At 42.2% G+C, this 22,610-nt stretch overlaps 1 protein-coding gene, 22 non-coding genes and 1 pseudogene across 23 annotated transcripts; 7 read left to right on the forward strand and 17 right to left on the reverse strand.

Moving 5' to 3' along the window:
- Trnas-gcu lies at nucleotides 1-82 on the reverse strand. The gene has a single exon. It is a non-coding gene; the product is annotated as a tRNA-Ser (tRNA).
- A 122-nt stretch (nucleotides 83-204) lies between these two features.
- Trnak-uuu lies at nucleotides 205-277 on the reverse strand. The gene has a single exon. It is a non-coding gene; the product is annotated as a tRNA-Lys (tRNA).
- Nucleotides 278-988: 711 nt separating this feature from the next.
- On the forward strand, nucleotides 989-1,061 carry Trnam-cau. The gene has a single exon. It is a non-coding gene; the product is annotated as a tRNA-Met (tRNA).
- Nucleotides 1,062-1,173: 112 nt separating this feature from the next.
- Trnaq-cug lies at nucleotides 1,174-1,245 on the reverse strand. Its single transcript has one exon. It is a non-coding gene; the product is annotated as a tRNA-Gln (tRNA).
- A 149-nt stretch (nucleotides 1,246-1,394) lies between these two features.
- Nucleotides 1,395-1,476, reverse strand: Trnas-gcu. The gene has a single exon. It is a non-coding gene; the product is annotated as a tRNA-Ser (tRNA).
- A 122-nt stretch (nucleotides 1,477-1,598) lies between these two features.
- Nucleotides 1,599-1,671, reverse strand: Trnak-uuu. Its single transcript has one exon. It is a non-coding gene; the product is annotated as a tRNA-Lys (tRNA).
- A 712-nt stretch (nucleotides 1,672-2,383) lies between these two features.
- Trnam-cau lies at nucleotides 2,384-2,456 on the forward strand. Its single transcript has one exon. It is a non-coding gene; the product is annotated as a tRNA-Met (tRNA).
- A 114-nt stretch (nucleotides 2,457-2,570) lies between these two features.
- Nucleotides 2,571-2,642, reverse strand: Trnaq-cug. Its single transcript has one exon. It is a non-coding gene; the product is annotated as a tRNA-Gln (tRNA).
- Nucleotides 2,643-2,791: 149 nt separating this feature from the next.
- Nucleotides 2,792-2,873, reverse strand: Trnas-gcu. Its single transcript has one exon. It is a non-coding gene; the product is annotated as a tRNA-Ser (tRNA).
- Nucleotides 2,874-2,995: 122 nt separating this feature from the next.
- Nucleotides 2,996-3,068, reverse strand: Trnak-uuu. Its single transcript has one exon. It is a non-coding gene; the product is annotated as a tRNA-Lys (tRNA).
- Nucleotides 3,069-3,780: 712 nt separating this feature from the next.
- Nucleotides 3,781-3,853, forward strand: Trnam-cau. The gene has a single exon. It is a non-coding gene; the product is annotated as a tRNA-Met (tRNA).
- Nucleotides 3,854-3,965: 112 nt separating this feature from the next.
- Nucleotides 3,966-4,037, reverse strand: Trnaq-cug. Its single transcript has one exon. It is a non-coding gene; the product is annotated as a tRNA-Gln (tRNA).
- Nucleotides 4,038-4,186: 149 nt separating this feature from the next.
- Trnas-gcu lies at nucleotides 4,187-4,268 on the reverse strand. Its single transcript has one exon. It is a non-coding gene; the product is annotated as a tRNA-Ser (tRNA).
- A 122-nt stretch (nucleotides 4,269-4,390) lies between these two features.
- Trnak-uuu lies at nucleotides 4,391-4,463 on the reverse strand. The gene has a single exon. It is a non-coding gene; the product is annotated as a tRNA-Lys (tRNA).
- A 710-nt stretch (nucleotides 4,464-5,173) lies between these two features.
- Trnam-cau lies at nucleotides 5,174-5,246 on the forward strand. The gene has a single exon. It is a non-coding gene; the product is annotated as a tRNA-Met (tRNA).
- Nucleotides 5,247-6,572: 1,326 nt separating this feature from the next.
- Trnam-cau lies at nucleotides 6,573-6,645 on the forward strand. The gene has a single exon. It is a non-coding gene; the product is annotated as a tRNA-Met (tRNA).
- A 111-nt stretch (nucleotides 6,646-6,756) lies between these two features.
- Nucleotides 6,757-6,828, reverse strand: Trnaq-cug. The gene has a single exon. It is a non-coding gene; the product is annotated as a tRNA-Gln (tRNA).
- A 353-nt stretch (nucleotides 6,829-7,181) lies between these two features.
- Nucleotides 7,182-7,254, reverse strand: Trnak-uuu. The gene has a single exon. It is a non-coding gene; the product is annotated as a tRNA-Lys (tRNA).
- Nucleotides 7,255-8,147: 893 nt separating this feature from the next.
- Trnaq-cug lies at nucleotides 8,148-8,219 on the reverse strand. The gene has a single exon. It is a non-coding gene; the product is annotated as a tRNA-Gln (tRNA).
- A 353-nt stretch (nucleotides 8,220-8,572) lies between these two features.
- On the reverse strand, nucleotides 8,573-8,645 carry Trnak-uuu. The gene has a single exon. It is a non-coding gene; the product is annotated as a tRNA-Lys (tRNA).
- Nucleotides 8,646-9,546: 901 nt separating this feature from the next.
- On the forward strand, nucleotides 9,547-14,657 carry LOC123466656. The gene is made up of 6 exons (XM_045166876.1): nucleotides 9,547-9,678; nucleotides 9,785-9,871; nucleotides 12,393-12,516; nucleotides 12,859-12,987; nucleotides 13,144-13,202; nucleotides 13,884-14,657. The coding sequence occupies exons 1-6, from the start codon at nucleotides 9,547-9,549 to the stop codon at nucleotides 14,655-14,657; spliced, it is 1,305 nt and encodes a 434-aa protein (XP_045022811.1).
- A 700-nt stretch (nucleotides 14,658-15,357) lies between these two features.
- Nucleotides 15,358-15,430, reverse strand: Trnav-cac. The gene has a single exon. It is a non-coding gene; the product is annotated as a tRNA-Val (tRNA).
- Nucleotides 15,431-15,659: 229 nt separating this feature from the next.
- Nucleotides 15,660-15,732, reverse strand: Trnak-cuu. The gene has a single exon. It is a non-coding gene; the product is annotated as a tRNA-Lys (tRNA).
- A 1,129-nt stretch (nucleotides 15,733-16,861) lies between these two features.
- On the forward strand, nucleotides 16,862-18,096 carry LOC116936795 (annotated as a pseudogene).
- The last annotated feature ends 4,514 nt before the right edge of the window (nucleotides 18,097-22,610 follow it).

The following is a 22,610-nucleotide window of genomic DNA, read 5'->3' on the forward strand; positions in this document are numbered from 1 at the left end:
CGACGAAGATGGGATTCGAACCCACGCGTGCAATGCACAATGGATTAGCAGTCCATCACCTTAACCACTCGGTCACCTCGTCTGATTACTTCCACCACGTTGAGGTATTGAGCCCTAATGCGTTAGCGGATGATTTCAATATCATACAAACTTAACGAAAACACCGGCAATGAGAACTCGCTGGAAAGAAAACTCTTCAAATTACGCCCGATGAGGGAATTGAACCCTCGACCTCAGGATTAAAAGTCCCGCGCTCTACCAACTGAGCTAACCGGGCTACGTAATACATGCCTATGTTATTCAATACATTAACACCACGTAGTTTCTTTGATCATGCGACGACAAATTATGAAACCCACATATTTTCAAATAAGTCTTACATTACCTTGATCCAAAATCACGGTATCCATGTCTCGAAAAATGAAGAAGCCGACAAATTTTCCAATTTTTTTATCTTGGTCGAAAATAAGGGTGTCCATGTCACGCAAAATGAGGAAACCTTCAAACAAACCAAAAACAAAAAATCTTACATTGCTTTGATTCCAAATAACGGTCATCGTAGCAAACCAGCAAAGATGAAAACAGCGTTTGCTTCTCGGCCCACGGTCACATTGTTGTTTTCCGTCTGCTATTGTGACATTCTGGATACGCCATCTACCGGTAGAATGTCAAGTGCGCTAGTGGCTTGGTTTCTGAGTCCTTCACAAGATGGCCTAACACGGCAGAACACCACCTACCTAACAGGTTTCGTTCAGGGAAAACGCACAGAGTTTAAGCCGTGTTAACAAAATAATTGGACATCAAATACTGAAAGCATATTATTCATTTATTTCTTTCACATGAACTATGGGAGTTTCTACTCTTGGTACAGATCACCAGATTTTAGTTGCGCGTGCTAACAAATTAAGTTGTTTATTCATTTAGGTAGTAAAGAGTTTACGGTATCATAGGATTGTTTCTGGATCGAATGTGTTGAATATACATACATGCCTCGATAGCGCAGTAGGCAGCGCGCGAGTCTCATAATCTCGAGGTCGTGAGTTCGAACCTCACTCGGGGCAGTGTTAAGTAAAGTAACTAAATTTTTTCAACTAACAGTCAACCAGCTCTGTAAGAGCTGGTTGGTTTCTAAATGCTGCATGTAAAACAAGAAATACCACGGTACGATAATAAAGGTTCTACCGAGATTTGAACTCAGATTGTCAGAGTCAGAGTCTGAAGTGCTAACCATTACACCATAGAACCACTGCTAACAAATGATCAAACACCATAGAATCACTTATAACAAATGAGGCTTTCTTAATTGAATGCAGCAATCAATGTTTTCTCAAGGATGTACACTTGACTATGACAAACATCTTTGGCATCGAAATTGACCTCTAGTTTAAGTTTCCCGACGAAGATGGGATTCGAACCCACGCGTGCAATGCACAATGGATTAGCAGTCCATCACCTTAACCACTCGGTCACCTCGTCTGATTACTTCCACCACGTTGAGGTATTGAGCCCTAATGCGTTAGCGGATGATTTCAATATCATACAAACTTAACGAAAACACCGGCAATGAGAACTCGCTGGAAAGAAAACTCTTCAAATTACGCCCGATGAGGGAATTGAACCCTCGACCTCAGGATTAAAAGTCCCGCGCTCTACCAACTGAGCTAACCGGGCTACGTAATACATGCCTATGTTATTCAATACATTAACACCACGTAGTTTCTTTGATCATGCGACGACAAATTATGAAACCCACATATTTTCAAATAAGTCTTACATTACCTTGATCCAAAATCACGGTATCCATGTCTCGAAAAATGAAGAAGCCGACAAATTTTCCAATTTTTTTATCTTGGTCGAAAATAAGGGTGTCCATGTCACGCCAAAATGAGGAAACCTTCAAACAAACCAAAAACAAAAAATCTTACATTGCTTTGATTCCAAATAACGGTCATCGTAGCAAACCAGCAAAGATGAAAACAGCGTTTGCTTCTCGGCCCACGGTCACATTGTTGTTTTCCGTCTGCTATTGTGACATTCTGGATACGCCATCTACCGGTAGAATGTCAAGTGCGCTAGTGGCTTGGTTTCTGAGTCCTTCACAAGATGGCCTAACACGGCAGAACACCACCTACCTAACAGGTTTCGTTCAGGGAAAACGCACAGAGTTTAAGCCGTGTTAACAAAATAATTGGACATCAAATACTGAAAGCATATTATTCATTTATTTCTTTCACATGAACTATGGGAGTTTCTACTCTTGGTACAGATCACCAGATTTTAGTTGCGCGTGCTAACAAATTAAGTTGTTTATTCATTTAGGTAGTAAAGAGTTTACGGTATCATAGGATTGTTTCTGGATCGAATGTGTTGAATATACATACATGCCTCGATAGCGCAGTAGGCAGCGCGCGAGTCTCATAATCTCGAGGTCGTGAGTTCGAACCTCACTCGGGGCAGTGTTAAGTAAAGTAACTAAAAATTTTTTCAACTAACAGTCAACCAGCTCTGTAAGAGCTGGTTGGTTTCTAAATGCTGCATGTAAAACAAGAAATACCACGGTACGATAATAAAGGTTCTACCGAGATTTGAACTCAGATTGTCAGAGTCAGAGTCTGAAGTGCTAACCATTACACCATAGAACCACTGCTAACAAATGATCAAACACCATAGAATCACTTATAACAAATGAGGCTTTCTTAATTGAATGCAGCAATCAATGTTTTCTCAAGGATGTACACTTGACTATGACAAACATCTTTGGCATCGAAATTGACCTCTAGTTTAAGTTTCCCGACGAAGATGGGATTCGAACCCACGCGTGCAATGCACAATGGATTAGCAGTCCATCACCTTAACCACTCGGTCACCTCGTCTGATTACTTCCACCACGTTGAGGTATTGAGCCCTAATGCGTTAGCGGATGATTTCAATATCATACAAACTTAACGAAAACACCGGCAATGAGAACTCGCTGGAAAGAAAACTCTTCAAATTACGCCCGATGAGGGAATTGAACCCTCGACCTCAGGATTAAAAGTCCCGCGCTCTACCAACTGAGCTAACCGGGCTACGTAATACATGCCTATGTTATTCAATACATTAACACCACGTAGTTTCTTTGATCATGCGACGACAAATTATGAAACCCACATATTTTCAAATAAGTCTTACATTACCTTGATCCAAAATCACGGTATCCATGTCTCGAAAAATGAAGAAGCCGACAAATTTTCCCAATTTTTTTATCTTGGTCGAAAATAAGGGTGTCCATGTCACGCAAAATGAGGAAACCTTCAAACAAACCAAAAACAAAAAATCTTACATTGCTTTGATTCCAAATAACGGTCATCGTAGCAAACCAGCAAAGATGAAAACAGCGTTTGCTTCTCGGCCCACGGTCACATTGTTGTTTTCCGTCTGCTATTGTGACATTCTGGATACGCCATCTACCGGTAGAATGTCAAGTGCGCTAGTGGCTTGGTTTCTGAGTCCTTCACAAGATGGCCTAACACGGCAGAACACCACCTACCTAACAGGTTTCGTTCAGGGAAAACGCACAGAGTTTAAGCCGTGTTAACAAAATAATTGGACATCAAATACTGAAAGCATATTATTCATTTATTTCTTTCACATGAACTATGGGAGTTTCTACTCTTGGTACAGATCACCAGATTTTAGTTGCGCGTGCTAACAAATTAAGTTGTTTATTCATTTAGGTAGTAAAGAGTTTACGGTATCATAGGATTGTTTCTGGATCGAATGTGTTGAATATACATACATGCCTCGATAGCGCAGTAGGCAGCGCGCGAGTCTCATAATCTCGAGGTCGTGAGTTCGAACCTCACTCGGGGCAGTGTTAAGTAAAGTAACTAAATTTTTTCAACTAACAGTCAACCAGCTCTGTAAGAGCTGGTTGGTTTCTAAATGCTGCATGTAAAACAAGAAATACCACGGTACGATAATAAAGGTTCTACCGAGATTTGAACTCAGATTGTCAGAGTCAGAGTCTGAAGTGCTAACCATTACACCATAGAACCACTGCTAACAAATGATCAAACACCATAGAATCACTTATAACAAATGAGGCTTTCTTAATTGAATGCAGCAATCAATGTTTTCTCAAGGATGTACACTTGACTATGACAAACATCTTTGGCATCGAAATTGACCTCTAGTTTAAGTTTCCCGACGAAGATGGGATTCGAACCCACGCGTGCAATGCACAATGGATTAGCAGTCCATCACCTTAACCACTCGGTCACCTCGTCTGATTACTTCCACCACGTTGAGGTATTGAGCCCTAATGCGTTAGCGGATGATTTCAATATCATACAAACTTAACGAAAACACCGGTAATGAGAACTCGCTGGAAAGAAAACTCTTCAAATTACGCCCGATGAGGGAATTGAACCCTCGACCTCAGGATTAAAAGTCCCGCGCTCTACCAACTGAGCTAACCGGGCTACGTAATACATGCCTATGTTATTCAATACATTAACACCACGTAGTTTCTTTGATCATGCGACGACAAATTATGAAACCCACATATTTTCAAATAAGTCTTACATTACCTTGATCCAAAATCACGGTATCCATGTCTCGAAAAATGAAGAAGCCGACAAATTTTCCAATTTTTTTATCTTGGTCGAAAATAAAGGGTGTCCATGTCACGCAAAATGAGGAAACCTTCAAACAAACCAAAAACAAAAATCTTACATTTCTTTTATTCCAAATAACGGTCATCGTAGCAAACCAGCAAAGATGAAAACAGCGTTTGCTTCTCGGCCCACGGTCACATTGTTGTTTTCCGTCTGCTATTGTGACATTCTGGATACGCCATCTACCGGTAGAATGTCAAGTGCGCTAGTGGCTTGGTTTCTGAGTCCTTCACAAGATGGCCTAACACGGCAGAACACCACCTACCTAACAGGTTTCGTTCAGGAAAACGCACAGAGTTTAAGCCGTGTTAACAAAATAATTGGACATCAAATACTGAAAGCATATTATTCATTTATTTCTTTCACATGAACTATGGGAGTTTCTACCTTTGGTACAGATCACCAGATTTTAGTTGCGCGTGCTAACAAATTAAGTTGTTTATTCATTTAGGTAGTAAAGAGTTTACGGTATCATAGGATTGTTTCTGGATCGAATGTGTTGAATATACATACATGCCTCGATAGCGCAGTAGGCAGCGCGCGAGTCTCATAATCTCGAGGTCGTGAGTTCGAACCTCACTCGGGGCAGTGTTAAGTAAAGTAACTAAATTTTTCCAATAGCTCAACCAGCTCTGTAAGAGCTGGTTGGTTTCTAAATGCTGCATGTAAAACAAGAAATACCACGGTACGATAATAAAGGTTCTACCGAGATTTGAACTCAGATTGTCAGAGTCAGAGTCTGAAGTGCTAACTTCATTACACCATAGAACCACTGCTAACAAATGATCAAACACCATAGAATCACTTATAACAAATGAGGCTTTCTTAATTGAATGCAGCAATCAATGTTTTCTCAAGGATGTACACTTGACTATGACAAACATCTTTGGCATCGAAATTGACCTCTAGTTTAAGTTTCCCGACGAAGATGGGATTCGAACCCACGCGTGCAATGCACAAATGGATTAGCAGTCCATCACCTTAACCACTCGGTCACCTCGTCTGATTACTTCCACCACGTTGAGGTATTGAGCCCTAATGCGTTAGCGGATGATTTCAATATCATACAAACTTAACGAAAACACCGGCAATGAGAACTCGCTGGAAAGAAAACTCTTCAAATTACGCCCGATGAGGGAATTGAACCCTCGACCTCAGGATTAAAAAGTCCCGCGCCTCTACCAACTGAGCTAACCGGGCTACGTAATACATGCCTATGTTATTCAATACATTAACACCACGTAGTTTCTTTGATCATGCGACGACAAATTATGAAACCCACATATTTTCAAATAAGTCTTACATTACCTTGATCCAAAATCACGGTATCCATGTCTCGAAAAAATGAAGAAGCCGACAAATTTTCCAATTTTTTTATCTTGGTCGAAAATAAGGGTGTCCATTGTCACGCAAAATGAGGAAACCTTCAAACAAACCAAAAAAAAAAATCTTACATTGCTTTGATTCCAAATAACGGTCATCGTAGCAAACCAGCAAAGATGAAAACAGCGTTTGCTTCTCGGCCCACGGTCACATTGTTGTTTTCCGTCTGCTATTGTGACATTCTGGATACGCCATCTACCGGTAGAATGTCAAGTGCGCTAGTGGCTTGGTTTCTGAGTCCTTCACAAGATGGCCTAACACGGCAGAACACCACCTACCTAACAGGTTTCGTTCAGGGAAAACGCACAGAGTTTAAGCCGTGTTAACAAAATAATTGGACATCAAATACTGAAAGCATATTATTCATTTATTTCTTTCACATGAACTATGGGAGTTTCTACTCTTGGTACAGATCACCAGATTTTAGTTGCGCGTGCTAACAAATTAAGTTGTTTATTCATTTAGGTAGTAGAAAGGTTTTACGGTATCATAGGATTGTTTCTGGATCGAATGTGTTGAATATACATACATGCCTCGATAGCGCAGTAGGCAGCGCGCGAGTCTCATAATCTCGAGGTCGTGAGTTCGAACCTCACTCGGGGCAGTGTTAAGTAAAGTAACTAAATTTTTCCACTAACAGTCAACCAGCTCTGTAAGAGCTGGTTGGTTTCTAAATGCTGCATGTAAAACAAGAAATACCACGGTACGATAATAAAGGTTCTACCGAGATTTGAACTCAGATTGTCAGAGTCAGAGTCTGAAGTGCTAACCATTACACCATAGAACCACTGCTAACAAATGATCAAACACCATAGAATCACTTATAACAAATGAGGCTTTCTTAATTGAATGCAGCAATCAATGTTTTCTCAAGGATGTACACTTGACTATGACAAACATCTTTGGCATCGAAATTGACCTCTAATTTAAGTTTCCCGACGAAGATGGGATTCGAACCCACGCGTGCCATGCACAATGGATTAGCAGTCCATCACCTTAACCACTCGGTCACCTCGTCTGATTACTTCCACCACGTTGAGGTATTGAGCCCTAATGCGTTAGCGGATGATTTCAATATCATACAAACTTAAAGAAAACACCGGTAATGAGAACTCGCTGGAAAGAAAACTCTTCAAATTACGCCCGATGAGGGAATTGAACCCTCGACCTCAGGATTAAAAGTCCCGCGCTCTACCAACTGAGCTAACCGGGCTACGTAATACATGCCTATGTTATTCAATACATTAACACCACGTAGTTTCTTTGATCATGCGACGACAAATTATGAAACCCACATATTTTCAAATAAGTCTTACATTACCTTGATCCAAAATCACGGTATCCATGTCTCGAAAAATGAAGAAGCCGACAAATTTTCCAATTTTTTTATCTTGGTCGAAAATAAGGGGGGTCCATGTCACGCAAAATGAGGAAACCTTCAAACAAACCAAAAACAAAAAATCTTACATTGCTTTGATTCCAAATAACGGTCATCGTAGCAAACCAGCAAAGATGAAAACAGCGTTTGCTTCTCGGCTCACGGTCACATTGTTGTTTTCCGTCTGCTATTGTGACATTCTGGATACGCCATCTACCGGTAGAATGTCAAGTGCGCTAGTGGCTTGGTTTCTGAGTCCTTCACAAGATGGCCTAACACGGCAGAACACCACCTACCTAACAGGTTTCGTTCAGGGAAAACGCACAGAGTTTAAGCCGTGTTAACAAAATAATTGGACATCAAATACTGAAAGCATATTATTCATTTATTTCTTTCACATGAACTATGGGAGTTTCTACTCTTGGTACAGATCACCAGATTTTAGTTGCGCGTGCTAACAAATTAAGTTGTTTATTCATTTAGGTAGTAAAGAGTTTACGGTATCATAGGATTGTTTCTGGATCGAATGTGTTGAATATACATACATGACCTCGGTAGCGCAGTAGGCAGCGCGCGAGTCTCATAATCTCGAGGTTGTGAGTTCGAACCTCACTCGGGGCAGTATTAAGTAAACTAACTAAATTTTTCCACTAACAGTCAATCTCTGTAAGAGCTGGTTGGTTTCTAAATGCTGCATGTAAAAAAGAAATACCACGGTACGATAATAAAGGTTCTACCGAGATTTGAACTCAGATTGTCAGAGTCAGAGTCTGAAGTGCTAACCATTACACCATAGAACCACTGCTAACAAATGATCAAACACCATAGAATCACTTATAACAAATGAGGCTTTCTTAATTGAATGCAGCAATCAATGTTTTCTCAAGGATGTACACTTGACTATGAAAAACATCTTTGGCATCGAAATTGACCTCTCGTTTAAGTTTCCCGACGAAGATGGGATTCGAACCCACGCGTGCAATGCACAATGGATTAGCAGTTCATCACCTTAACCACTCGGTCACCTCGTCTGATTACTTCCACCACGTTGAGGTATTGAGCCCTAATGCGTTAGCGGATGATTTCAATATCATAAAAACTTAACGAAAACACCGGTAATGAGAACTCGCTGGAAAGAAAACTCTTCAAATTACGCCCGATGAGGGAATTGAACCCTCGACCTCAGGATTAAAAGTCCCGCGCTCTACCAACTGAGCTAACCGGGCTACGTAATACATGCCTATGTTATTCAATACATTAACACCACGTAGTTTCTTTGATCATGCGACGACAAATTATGAAACCCACATATTTTCAAATAAGTCTTACATTACCTTGATCCAAAATCACGGTATCCATGTCTCGAAAAATGAAGAAGCCGACAAATTTTCCAATTTTTTTATCTTGGTCGAAAATAAGGGTGTCCATGTCATGCAAAATGAGGAAACCTTCAAACAAACCAAAAAACAAAAATCTTACATTGCTTTGATTCCAAATAACGGTCATCGTAGCAAACCAGCAAAGATGAAAACAGCGTTTGCTTCTCGGCTCACGGTCACATTGTTGTTTTCCGTCTGCTATTGTGACATTCTGGATACGCCATCTACCGGTAGAATGTCAAGTGCGCTAGTGGCTTGGTTTCTGAGTCCTTCACAAGATGGCCTAACACGGCAGAACACCACCTACCTAACAGGTTTCGTTCAGGGAAAACGCACAGAGTTTAAGCGTGTTAACAAAATAATTAAAGGAAATCAAATTCAGAAGAAGAAGAGGAAGTAAGAAGAAGAAGAAGAAGAAGAAGAAGAAGAAGAAGAAGAAGAAGAAGAAGAAGAAGAAGAAGAAAAAAAACCTTTCGTCTGCCCCAATAATTCAGATGCCTTTGTGGCGCAATTGGCTAGCGCGTTCGGCTATTAACAGACGTGTCTATCTGATCTCCCAAGAGTGACATCTTGCGGTGAGTCCAAAGAAACTGTTTTGTTTTGTTTTTTTCTCTCTCTCTTCTGGTTTGTATTGTATCTTGTAATTCGTTTGTTTCCCTTGTTTGTTTGTTAAGGCGCCATTTTGGTATTGGCCTTTTTTTTTCTTTTTGCATTTTTCCCGCCGCTTTGCCCCTTTGTTGTGGGTAAAATGGGAACGGAATCCCCAGACGTCTGGCCACGTACTGCCGAAATCTCTTTTGGTAATACTGAAGTGACCAGGCATGAATTCTACGAATGTTTCGAGCATGATAGTAATGAATCTGACAGCATCTTTGATGCTGTTTCTCGTCTACCAGGGCGAGCCTTTTGCGTTTTCCGAATTGGGTTCAAGACCGTCAAAGACCATATTGAATTCTTGAATAAATTTAGTGCAAAAGAATCTGTAGTCATTAGTGGCAAGGAGGTCCGAATTCGAGTTAGAGATAGGTCAGTTAACCTCGTACGCGTTAGAATTCAACATTTCAAATTCGATGATGACCTTAGCCTGCTAAACAAGAGATTGCGCGAGTTTGGAGTGATTTCTCGGGTGTTTTGGGACACGTATCAGGATAGGTCGCTTCCAAGGTGGAACGGGATAAAGACTGGAGTTGTCAATGTGGATATGGAGATCCACAAGGGCATCCCATCTTTTATCACCTTTGGAAGCTACAAGGATCCACTAATGGTGTCTTATGCAGGACAAATGCACACATGCCGCATGTGTGATTCTCCCACCCATGTCTTAGCTAATTGCCCCAAGCAACCCCGTAGTTTAACCACCCCAGCACCATTTTAAAAGGCCCAATGGGAACACGTAGCTATGAGTAGTGTACTAACAAATCGTGGGACAGTTAAAATTGTTAGGAAGCCCCAGGAGACAGGTCCGACTGGTGGCGGGAAAATGCCAATTGCTCCAACTGTTGACGCTGATTCATTTCCCGAGTTAGCCCAGAGGTCAACGATGTCAACTGTAGTCGTTTTTGATAAAGGTCCTGAGGATCCAATTTCGAAACCCGATGAAGCTGAGTCTCTTTCTGACACCGATTCTGACGCTGAAGACACTAGCTGTGTGGATTCGTCTGTGGCGTCTTATTCGGTAAGGAAAAAGAAAATGAAAGAGACGAGGGAATTCCGCGACCAACAAAAACAATCAAAAAAAGGAGTCGTACTGCCTCTTCCCATTCCCCCGTCGAGGAAGCTGAGAAAATTGAATCTGATGTAGCTCGTTTGGTTGAACTCGGGTCTCCGACTCCTAGAGGTTTCAGGTTCGATACCGGGTGTGGACACCAATTCTTTTCCCACCCTTTTCGGGGGGGACGATGTGCCAGCCGATACAGTTGCACCTAGAGTACCGTCTATCTGTTCCATCCATGATAGATCAGATGGATAACGATGTGGATGAAAAGATGGATGCAACCGAGTTGTGTTCGGTTTCAAACCCTGAGGAAGACTTTTCCTTTTCTGATGAGGAGTCTTCAGCCAGGCCAACGGTCACTTGACAGCCAGAAGGCTAGTCATGTGAGCGAGACTCAGGAATCTTTGGGCGTCCCCCTCAGCACTCAATCGACTTCTATAGCAGATAAAACCCTCAAAGCAATGGAGGTCGTTAGAAGGAAAAAGGCAACGATAACAAGACCCAATCCCCAAAACCCAATTTTAAATTTTAATCATGATTAACATCGCGACATACAATATCAACAGAATATCGTCACCTGACAAACTTCAAATAATGCTCAATTTCTTTTTACATCAAAAACTTGATATTATATGTTTGCAAGAAGTAGTTTCTCCACTATAACACCGTATTTACTAACCATTACCAGATGCACACAAACCTCGGCCCTAGAAAATATAGGGACAGCCATCCTAGTACGACACGGCCTGAGCGTCAACAACATTTTGTTTGAACCGGAGGGGAGGTTGATAGCCATGGAAGTAAAGGGTTTTGCTTTTGTGTGTATTTACGCCCCATCTGGTGACCAAAATAAAACTTATAGGGATTCTTTCCTCCGGGAAACTATTCCGGCTTATGTTGCCCAATATAAGGCACCAGCAATTATATTGGGAGATTTTAATGCCGTTGACGAGATCGATGACCGGAAAAGTAGCAAGACAACACCACCTAAAATTAGACTAGCACTACTAGAACCCCTCCGAGATTTAGTAAAAAGGCCTTTCATTAACAGATGTCTGGAGAGATATTCGGAAAAATGAACCTTGTTGGACGTACTTTTGTGCGACTAGCCAGGCTAGATTAGACCGAATTTATTGTCAGCACCACGTAAAATTTTCTGATATCCATTTGCACGAGTTACCACTCGGGGATCACAGACCAATCGTAGGGTATATAAACAGTACCACCCCTCCTCGTGTAGTGAGAAACAAGTCAAGGGTTTTATGGAAACTTAACACATCAATCCTCGAGGAGGAAGAATATATAAAATTGGTGCATGTATTTATTGAAGAAATGTCCCAACATACATCCCGTATTGGAAACGTAGACCACTGGTGGGAGAACATTTTCAAACCTGACCTCAGGCGTTTATCAATTAATTATTGTAAAAGAGAATATGTGACCAGAGAGTCAAACGGAAATTACTCCAACATCAACTAAAAGAAACCGTGAACAATGCAAATCTCAATCATGCGCGCTACATGGAGTTGAAACGTGAGTTTCTAGCCTGGGAGCGAGAAGCATTGAGGGGATTTGCAATACGTTCACGCGTTCAAAGTACAGCCGAAGAAGAGACATCTACCTTTCATATGAACAAGTCAACGAGTAATTTCCAGAAGTCTCTGATCACCCAACTCAAAACTAATGATAACTGTAAAATTACCCAATCTGAGCAAATTAACCTAGAAATAATTAAACATTTCAGTGGAATCTTTCAGAACCAGCCCGCCCCTAATACCCATTTAGCTGGAAAATTTATAGAAGGGATTAGAGGTGCACTTAACCGCACAAAACCCACTAAAAACGACCCGGGTCTATCAGTAGTAGCTCAGTCGTTAAACGCTCAAGCGTTCAATCGAGGAGTACTAGGTTCGATCCCGGAGAGTGACAATCCTCTAGTGTCTCCATTTACAGTAGAGGAAATTAACAACGCACTTAGGGCAACTAAAAAGAACAAGGCCCCAGGTACAGATGGCATTCCTTTTGAGTTTTATTTAAAATTCTGGGATGTTATTGGTGTTCATTTTCTAGAGATGATGATTTGTGTCCTCGACAAAAGAAAACTCCAACCGTCGCAGGGAAGGGCAGCTATTAGATTAGTCCCCAAAATCCCAGCACCGAGTAAAATCACAGATTACCGGCCAATTTCATTGTTAAATACCGATTACAAGTTAATCGCGTCAGTATTGGCTTTTCGTCTGAGAAATTCTCTTCAAAACTCTCTAGATTCACATCAAAGAGGTGGTGTACCTGGCCGCTATATCTTTGACAGCTTGTGTTTAATTCGAGATGTCATTGATAATACAGGCCGTAAATCAAAAGAAGTATCTTCCCTCAAACCGGCCGCCATTATCGCGTACGATTTGGAGAAAGCATATGACCTTGTCAACCGAGACGTACTGTGGGAAGTGATGACAGCCATGGGCTACCCTCCCCTGTTTGTTGATTGGTTAAAAACACTGTACAGTATAACTGAACTATGCCCATTGAACGGTAATGACATAGTCGGTACTGTGGACAATGCACAATCCGTGCGACAGGGGTGCCCTCTGTCAGTCCATCTGTTTGCCCTCTATATTGAACCGCTTTTAGTTTGCTTGTCTAGGGGTATTGACGGAATTGAACACTACGGAAAACGCATCCAAGTTCGTGCATATGTAGATGATCTTGTAGTTTTTGCCTCATCAATGAAAGATGTACGTCGTGCATGCGAGATTATTCTGGAATTTTGTGCCTGGACAAATGCACGTATTAACAAGGGGAAGACAAAATTACTTGGTCTAGGCATCTGGACCCTACATAAAACTCAACGACCTGTAGTGACACAGTGGGCAGCAGCGTCGGCTGGGGTTCCTGAGGTTAAGAGTTCGATTCCCCATAGAGGCAATTTAAAACAGTCATATTCTAAAAGTAAATGGCCATATGATTGGATAACTCAAGTAGATGAATTAAAAGTTCTCGGAATTACTTTTTCTTCCGAAACAAAAAAAACAGTTAAAGACAATTGGCAAAGACAGCTCAACATCATCCAAAATATTCTCATCAAAAACACACACCGTCATTTCACTTTTTATGGTCGCATCCTTTTCATTAAACAACATGTTTTGTCACAACTTGTTCATATAGCCCACGTACTTCCCTGCAACAAAACCCAAGCCCTTCTCCTCCAACAAAAATGCAACAAATTCCTTTGGGCACAACGAAGAGAGCACCCACCCCTAAATGTTTTGATCCGCCCCCGGCTTCAAGGTGGGCTTGGTGTCACTTTACTTTTTCCATTCTTCCTGTCCCTTTTCACTCGGCAAATTTTCAAATCTTTAATCCACCCCGAGGCTATTGAGAGAACTGCAACTGTTTATTGGTTGGGGCCACATCTCAAGAACCTCCTTCCACAAATCACCCAGCCTAGGTTTAATGCAACACATTCATCGCATCCATACTTCACTACCTCACTTTCAACCATCACCGATCTACTTAAAGCTGGCATCTTCACATCGTCAACTGTATCGAATCACCGCGCCACCTACAATCACCTGATCGCTAACATAGGGCAACCAGGGAGAACAGAGATTGCGAAACCGGACCTTGACTGGGCTTCCATCTGGCGTTGGGTGGCCAAAATCAAAGGGAAAAACGCCGAAGTGATCTGGGATTTTAACCATAACCAGCTTCCCACCCAAATGCGTCTCAATAGTCTCAATCTTTCAAACAACGACCAATGCCCTCTATGCAATGCTGGCCAAGAAACTGACGACCATCTAATGTTACTTTGTAAAGAGAAAGTTGACATCAGTTTATGGCTCCGTATTCAATTGACAAAACTCGGATGTCTAAAACCATTGAAATCAGCAATCAATGGAGACGTTGGAAATGGGCCCAATAAAAGAGAATACTTACTGGCCCTCATCCAATCCTACATAATCACCGTCTGGACTGGCCGCAGCCAAAACTTCACCCCAGCCATAAACGAAATACAGTCTCTCTGGTCACGCCTCCTTCATTCAAAAACTCTCCACAGACGTCACCTTCTAAACCCTAAATATTCCTACAAAACTTTCTCCACAGATACCTTCTTTCCTTCATACAACAAGTTTCTCCCATCATAATTATTATCTCTTGGAACCCCCCCATCCCTCCAGATGTCATATTGTTAATCTTCATCTCCACCAAAATCATTTGTCCTCCTTCAATTCCGCCCCGAAATGTAATTAGTTCGCTGTAATTTTCCTCCTTTGCCACAACATGCAACTTATGTCACAAATGCCACAAATGCCCCAACGTATCTGTAAAACAATTTAAATCTTACTTGTGACAATAAATCGTTTAAATATTAAAAAAAACCGGAAGGCTGGTGGTTCGATCCCACCCAGGGGCGTAGCATAGGAGTTTTTACATATTCTTTTTTATCCTTAGAGACTCCTTATGATAGGTTAAGAATCATCTGTATCTTTTCCGTATACATCGTTGCCTAGTCATCAGTGGTGTACAACCATGATAACTCTACAGTTAAACAGATTATGGTTATCTTTATTAGTTATGCTACTTTGCACTCCTTTCATTGATGATGAGTAAACTTGGGACGCGTAAAATAGCAAATTAAAGGAATTTTGAATCGTCAAAACAACAAAACTACTCTAAAAACAACATGTGTACTTCATTTTCGGGAGCCTTCTGGTGGTAATCAGCTAGTTATAAGCCTTGTGCGGGACCATATGGAAAATTCACCCGACTCCCCACTTGGCGTGCCCTTTGGTTACTACTCAGACACGCAGATTGCAGTGAAATTGATAAACTTCAAAAACCGACTGTTCTCACCCAGGATCGAACTGAGGACCTTCAGCGTGTGAGGCCGACGTGATAACCGCTACACTATGAGAACACGAATTTTACAATAGGATCCTTTTTATAAAAAGGGTTTTACAACCGAATCTAAGTTAACAATATAAATAACCACATCAGAACTGTATGCAAAGGATGTCTTGTTCCCACCAAGGATCGAACTGAGGACCTTCAGCGTGTTAGGCTGACGTGATAACCACTACACTATGGGAACTGAATAATACGCATTGATTGAAACCAAGTTTCGATTAAGACCACATGGAATTGAACGCCCAACGTGGGGCTCGAACCCACGACCCTGAGATTAAGAGTCTCATGCTCTACCGACTGAGCTAGCCAGGCACATGTTAATGGTTAACGCAAACAGAAACGATCCCAACAATCCATTGAGTATTTCTTCTGTCAAAGGAACGGTGGAGTCCTAAAGAAAAATAACAACTTAAATAAAATAAATTTTTTTTTGTGTGTGATTCATACGTTTGATTTCCAGCAAGACATGAAACAGCTGCCTCCACATATGGAAAGGAGGTGGGTTAGACCATGATGTATATCGGGAGTAGTAACGGCTGCAGAATCAGTTGAGCTACGCGTGTTAAGCTCCAGAGATGGCGTTTGCGGCTGGTTAATTGGAATTTCTGAAGAGAGGGAATGAGAGAAAGAAAGCAAAGATTCAAGGGTTAAGGTAATGAAAGTAAACGTTTCCGAACTAGCCCTTCCTCTTTATCACACGTGTCCATAAGGTAGATCACGTGATACAAACTTTTACCCTAAATTTCTCCAACGATGAATTGTAAACGAATATTTCCCAAATGAGCATTGGATTCGTCTCAGTGATACGAATAAAATGTAAATTATTTGATTCGATCAAAACCTAAAATATTTGTTAGTTTGGAACTTACCAGCCGCGACGCCATCTCTGGAGCAGAACGAGTGTAGCTCAATTTCTTCCGTGAGAAGAGTACTTCCATTTCTACTCCTGGTAAACTTGATGGTGGTACCGAAGGGAAAAAATATTTAAAAACATCAGCGCCATCTGACGTCTGGAAGAAGCCGTCTGTTTCCGGTTTTATTTACTAAACATTTGTATCCTGTCACTGACAGTAGCAGCATAAACTAGATAAATGGTGCCCAATTGTTGTTTCTGGGATTACCAAAAGGGTGGGAGAATGAACACATTACGTTTCTCTCAGTCGTAAAGAAGCACAAAGTTTCCGTTTCCCCCAATTAATTCAGATGCCTTTGTGGCGCAATTGGCTAGCGCGTTCGGCTGTTAACAGACGTGTCTAACTGATCTCCCAAGAGTGACATTTTGCGGTGAGTCAAAAAAATAAACTGTTTTGTTCCTTTTTTTTTTCTCTCTCTCTTCTGGTTGTATTGTATCTTGTAATTCGTTTGTTTCCCTTGTTTGTTTGTTAAGGCGCCATTTTGGTATTGGCCTCTTTTTTTTCTTTTTGCATTTTTCCCGCCTCTTTGCCCCTTTGTTGTGGGTAAAATGGGAACGGAATCCCCAGACGTCTGGCCACGTACTGCCGAAATCTCTTTTGGTAATACTGAAGTGACCAGGCATGAATTCTACGAATGTTTCGAGCATGATAGTAATGAATCTGACAGCATCTTTGATGCTGTTTCTCGTCTACCAGGGCGAGCCTTTTGCGTTTTCCGAATTGGGTTCAAGACCGTCAAAGACCATATTGAATTCTTGAATAAATTTAGTGCAAAAGAATCTGTAGTCATTAGTGGCAAGGAGGTCCGAATTCGAGTTAGAGATAGGTCAGTTAACCTCGTACGCGTTAGAATTCAACATTTCAAATTCGATGATGACCTTAGCCTGCTAAACAAGAGATTGCGCGAGTTTGGAGTGATTTCTCGGGTGTTTTGGGACACGTATCAGGATAGGTCGCTTCCAAGGTGGAACGGGATAAAGACTGGAGTTGTCAATGTGGATATGGAGATCCACAAGGGCATCCCATCTTTTATCACCTTTGGAAGCTACAAGGATCCACTAATGGTGTCTTATGCAGGACAAATGCACACATGCCGCATGTGTGATTCTCCCACCCATGTCTTAGCTAATTGCCCCAAGCAAACCCCGTAGTTTAACCACCCCCAGCACCATTTTAAAAGGCTCAATGGGAACACGTAGCTATGATAGTGTACTAACAAATCGTGGGACAGTTAAAATTGTTAGGAAGCCCCAGGAGACAGGGCCGACTGGTGGCGGGAAAATGCCAATTGCTCCAACTGTTGACGCTGATTCATTTCCCGAGTTAGCCCAGAGGTCAACGATGTCGACTGTAGTCGTTTTTGATAAAGCTCCGGAGGATCCAATTTCGAAACCCGATGAAGCTGAGTCTCTTTCTGACACCGATTCTGACGCTGAAGACACTAGCTGTGTGGATTCGTCTGTGGCGTCTTATTCGGTAAGGAAAAGAAAATGAAAGAGACGAGGGAATTCCGCGACCAACAAAAACAATAAAAAAAGGAGTCGTACTGCCTCTTCCCATTCCCTCGTCGAGGAAGCCGAGGAAATAGAAACCGGTGTAGCTCGTTTGGATGAACTCGGATCTCCGACTCGAGAGGTTTTAGTTTCGATACCGGGTGTGGAAACCAATTCTTTTCCCACCCTTTCGGGGGGGACGATGTGCCACTCGATACAATTGCACCTGGAGTACCATCTATTCCATCCATGATAGATCAGATGGATAACGATGTGGAAGAAGAGATGGATGCAACCGAGCTGTGTTCGGTTTCAAACCACTGGGGAAGACATTTCCTTTTCTGATGGGAGTATTCAGCCAGGCCCCAAATTGTTTGATTTGTGTGTTTGTTTACGTGTGTGGGGACCTTCCCCTCCCCCTTTTGGCAGTTTGTTTACATTGTCTAGGGGACAATGGCTGCCAAGTGGCTCAATAGTGTAGATATTGATTTTGGGGTTCAATTCCCGAGATTGAGTATGCGTACAGTTCATGGTTTCGTGCGTAGTTTGAAGGTTGAGCCACAGGATCTCTTAGGCCTAGTTGCTGTGCTAGATACGAGAAACCAGGTCGCTAGAATTACGTTTACATCAGAGGCATACACCTCAATGTTTTTTGTCCCAACACAGTGGTATCGTCAGGACCGAATTGGAGGGGAAAGAAGTTGGCGTAGTCATAAGGGATAGCAATATCCAAGAGAAATTTGTTCGAATTGCAGGGATTCCACAGAATCTAGACTTGGGAGTAGTTCAGACACGTCTAAAGAACTTTGGGAATGTAATTGAAGCTCGGTGGGAACGCTATCGGGTGGCAGAGGATGAAGTTTTATACCCTGTCCTTGCCACTTGGATGATCGTACGAATGACGGTGACGAAAAACATTCCGTCATACATTACAATTGGCAGTTATCGTGCCATGGTAAAGTATGACGGACAAAAGCCTACTTGCAGACTTTGTGACGATGAGACCCACTTTAGCTACAACTGCCCGACATTAAAACGAAACCAGGAACCCACCATTGTCCAAAAACCTGTTCCCAAAATGACTAAAAAGACAGAGACCATTAAACAGAATCCCGTAGTAATTCCCTTAGCTAAACATTCCTTGGTTTCCAAGGTACCTTTGGAGGGTGAATTGCAAGATTCACCCTCAGGAGGGACTCAAAATTTGGAAACTGAAACCATGGAATGTAGCACTCTTACCAGTTCCTTGACTGTACCTTCTGAAGACAACCCTTCGAAACCAATTATGAAATCCCAAATGACAGCCCCTGACACAGAGACACAAGACCAAGAACCAATGACAATTATAATGGAATCGATGGAACCCGACATGGGGGAAATTGAGACCATGGGACCTGACAAAACAAAGGACCCCCTGAGAATTCCCACGGTACCACGAAACAAACGCTTCAAACCTACTTTGACGGCCCAGAATTCTAAACCTTCCTCAGGCATTCACCGACTCATAAAAACCTAACAAATGACTTCAAGACTAAAAATCGCTTCTATCAACATTGGAGGTATTAGGTCAGTCGAGCGACGTCAAATTCTTTTAAATTTCTGCAGGGACGGTAATCTAGATATCGTTGGACTTCAAGAGGTAGCCTTTCATTCTTGTCCAATTATTGAAAGCTGTTACCACTTGCTAGCAAATGTCGGTCCCAACAAAAACGGAACAGCCATTCTCATTAAGCATGGTCTGGAATATTCTCGATTGCTTCTTGAACCTGATGGAAGGCTTATCTCTATCGACGTAAAATGTTTTACGTTTATTAATATTTATGCCCCGTCAGGTAAACAGGCTAAGAACCAGAGAAACACTTTTCTTCGACAAACCGTTCCTGCCTACTCAGTTACCACTCGACTGCCCTTCGTGTTGATGGGCGATTTTACTGCGTTGACGACATCCAAGATAGGGCAAATACCCAGTCTCTCCCTATCCCCAGTAGTGTCGTTAGCTATGCTTTAAAGGAGATGGTTACTGGTCTCGATCTGGTAGACATCTGGAAAAAGCTAAATCATAGTGAACCAGGTCACACTTTCCATTACCATTCGGGTTCTTCTAGGCTTGATAGGATTTATGCTAGTCGATCTTTTGCAGATAAATTTTTAAATATTTCTTTGCAGTCTTTATCGATTAGTGACCATCAGTCAGTTCAAACAACACTTACTTGCAATCTCGATCTCCTGAATCGTAGCAGATCCTCTGCCGGGTTGTGGAAACTAAATACTTTGATATTGTCAGAAGAAGGTTATCAGAAATATGTAACTAATTTATTCAGGAATCTGCTAATCATCCTCTTAGGGAAAGCAATGTAGCAAATTGGTGGGAGAGTGTCCTGAAACCAGGTATCAAGCGCATTTCGGTAGATTATTCTAGGCAAAGAGCAAGACTGATAAGAGAAACTAAGTTTTCTATCAGTCTTGCATTCAGGAGTTGGCCGAAGCAGACACCTTTGATTGGGTTGCCTTTCACCAGTTGAGGAAATTCTCGAAGTCTTGGGAGGAGAGCACACTTAAAGGGTATGGGATTCGTTCCCGCTGCTTCGAGGGCCCAGAGGTAGAAGAAGCAAGTATTTTTCATGTAAATAGAGCCAGAATTAACTACCGTAAGTGTCGCATTGATAAAATTATTGCCTCTAATGGCACTTGCTTATCGACCAAAGAGGACATTTCAGCAGAGATTGTTTCACATTTTACAAAAATTTTTAAAAATCAACCTCCTCCTGACACACTGGCAGAAACTGAGTTCCTTAGGGAGTAAGAGATTGCTTTAAGCCAACCCCAAACCTAACGGCACCGATTTCGCTTCTTGAGATTAGAGCTGCTCTAATAGCAATGAAGTCAAACAAGTCTCCTGGCACCGATGGCATTCCTTACGAGTTTTACGTAGAATTTTGGGACGTGATTGCCCCCCATTTCTTGGATATGTTTAATCATATCCTAGAAAGGGAATCTCTGGCGTCTTCGCAGGGCCAAGCGGCGATCAGGCTAATTCCCAAGTCTTCAGGACTTTTGTGGAATTTATAATTTTCGGCCAATTTCTCTTTTGAATTGTGACTACAAAGTCATGGCATCTGTCTTAGCGAGACGATTGAGGCAGACACTGTCATCTACCATAGGGCCTCATCAAAAAGGTGGGGTACCTGGTAGATTGATTTTTGATAACTTAAGTCTTTATAGAGATGTCATTCAATTCGTTGATGACCGGGGATGTCATGACTCTTCCAACTTTTCGATTCGGGGTATGGGCGCTGCCATTGTTGGAGTTGACTTTGAAAAGGCCTACGACCTGGTTAACAGGGAAGTCCTCTGGAGGATTCTGGATGTTAGTGAGTTACCCCACCACTTTCGTCCGTTGGTTACAGACTATGTATTCTGTAACAGGAATGTCAATCCTCAACGGATCGGAGGTGGCTGGGGTGATTAGTGATATTCAGTCGATTCGCCAGGGATGCCCCCTATCTGTCCATCTCTTTGTTCTATACATTGAGCCTTTGCTTGTGCGTTTATCTCGAGTTCTCAAGGGTATATCATTGTTTAATGAAAAACTCACTGTCAGAGCCTTTGTTGATGACGTCACCATTTTCGTTTCTTGTGACGAAGATTTTACCAGGGCAGGACAAATCCTTGATATGTTCTGTCAGTGGACAAAGGCAAGGATGAATAAGGAGAAAACAAAAGCCCAGGGACTCGGGACTTGGAGCTCTAGATCAATTTGGCCTCTTGAGTGGCTTGTGTCAGCGCCAAAATTGTCCCTGTTAGGAATTAAATTTTCCCATTCCATAGTAGAGACAGCTAGTAGGGTTTGGAATGATTTATTTAGCTCTTTAAATGGTATTCTGCGAGAGAATGCCAGTCGACGGTTTAATATTTACCAGAGGGTAATGTTCCTTAAGTCGAAGGTTCTCTCCGGAACTGTGTACTTTGCACAGGTATTACCTTGTAATAAAAAAATGGCTGACCAGATTTCGAAGGCTGTCATGAAATTTCTATGGATGGGGAAAGTAGAAAGGCCGAAAAAAACCGTAATTTTCCGTACTGTCAAAGAGGGGGGACTGGGAATGGTCAACACACACCTCTTTTACCGTTCCCTTTTCCTCTGCCCCTTGTACAAAGTCCTGACAGGGCCCAGCAGTCCAGAAAGCTCTCTACTTCGTTATTGGATGTCCTTTCCTCTCCGAACCTTATTGCCACTCTACAAGGACAACACCACACCTGTAGCAGTCATGAAGAGACCCTATTACCTTCAGGAACCCCTGCATCAAATCAAGCAACTTTTCGCATCTTCCATTCTGGTGCAGGGGAATCCAATGGTTCATCGAAAAACCTACAACCATTGGATCCTGGAGGAAACGACAATGGGAAAGCTGGAGATCCTGAGGCCTAATCTGGATTGGCCACGTATCTGGAAGGAGACTGCAGCCCTTCCAACTAACATCAGAGAGACCATGTTCCTGTTCAACCAGCAACTTCTCCCTACCAGGACCAGATGCCATCGGTTGGACCCCACCAAGGATGCAACATGCCCATTCTGCAATGAAGACCCCGAAACCGATGAGCATCTGATGTACCAGTGTCCTGAACGCCTCATCGTTTGGAGCTGGTTGGAAGGAACTATGCGTCAGATGGGCTGCAGTTCGTCAAAGGAAGATTTGATACGTGGCTATTTTGGACCAATAGGAAATCTCCAGTTTTCTTTCACTCTTCTGGCTGCTTACCTCTTCATCACCTGGAAGGAAAG

The sequence above is a fragment of the Daphnia magna genome, unplaced genomic scaffold, assembly GCF_020631705.1.
Source record: "Daphnia magna isolate NIES unplaced genomic scaffold, ASM2063170v1.1 Dm_contigs112, whole genome shotgun sequence".
Classification (NCBI taxonomy): Eukaryota; Metazoa; Arthropoda; class Branchiopoda; order Diplostraca; family Daphniidae; genus Daphnia; species Daphnia magna.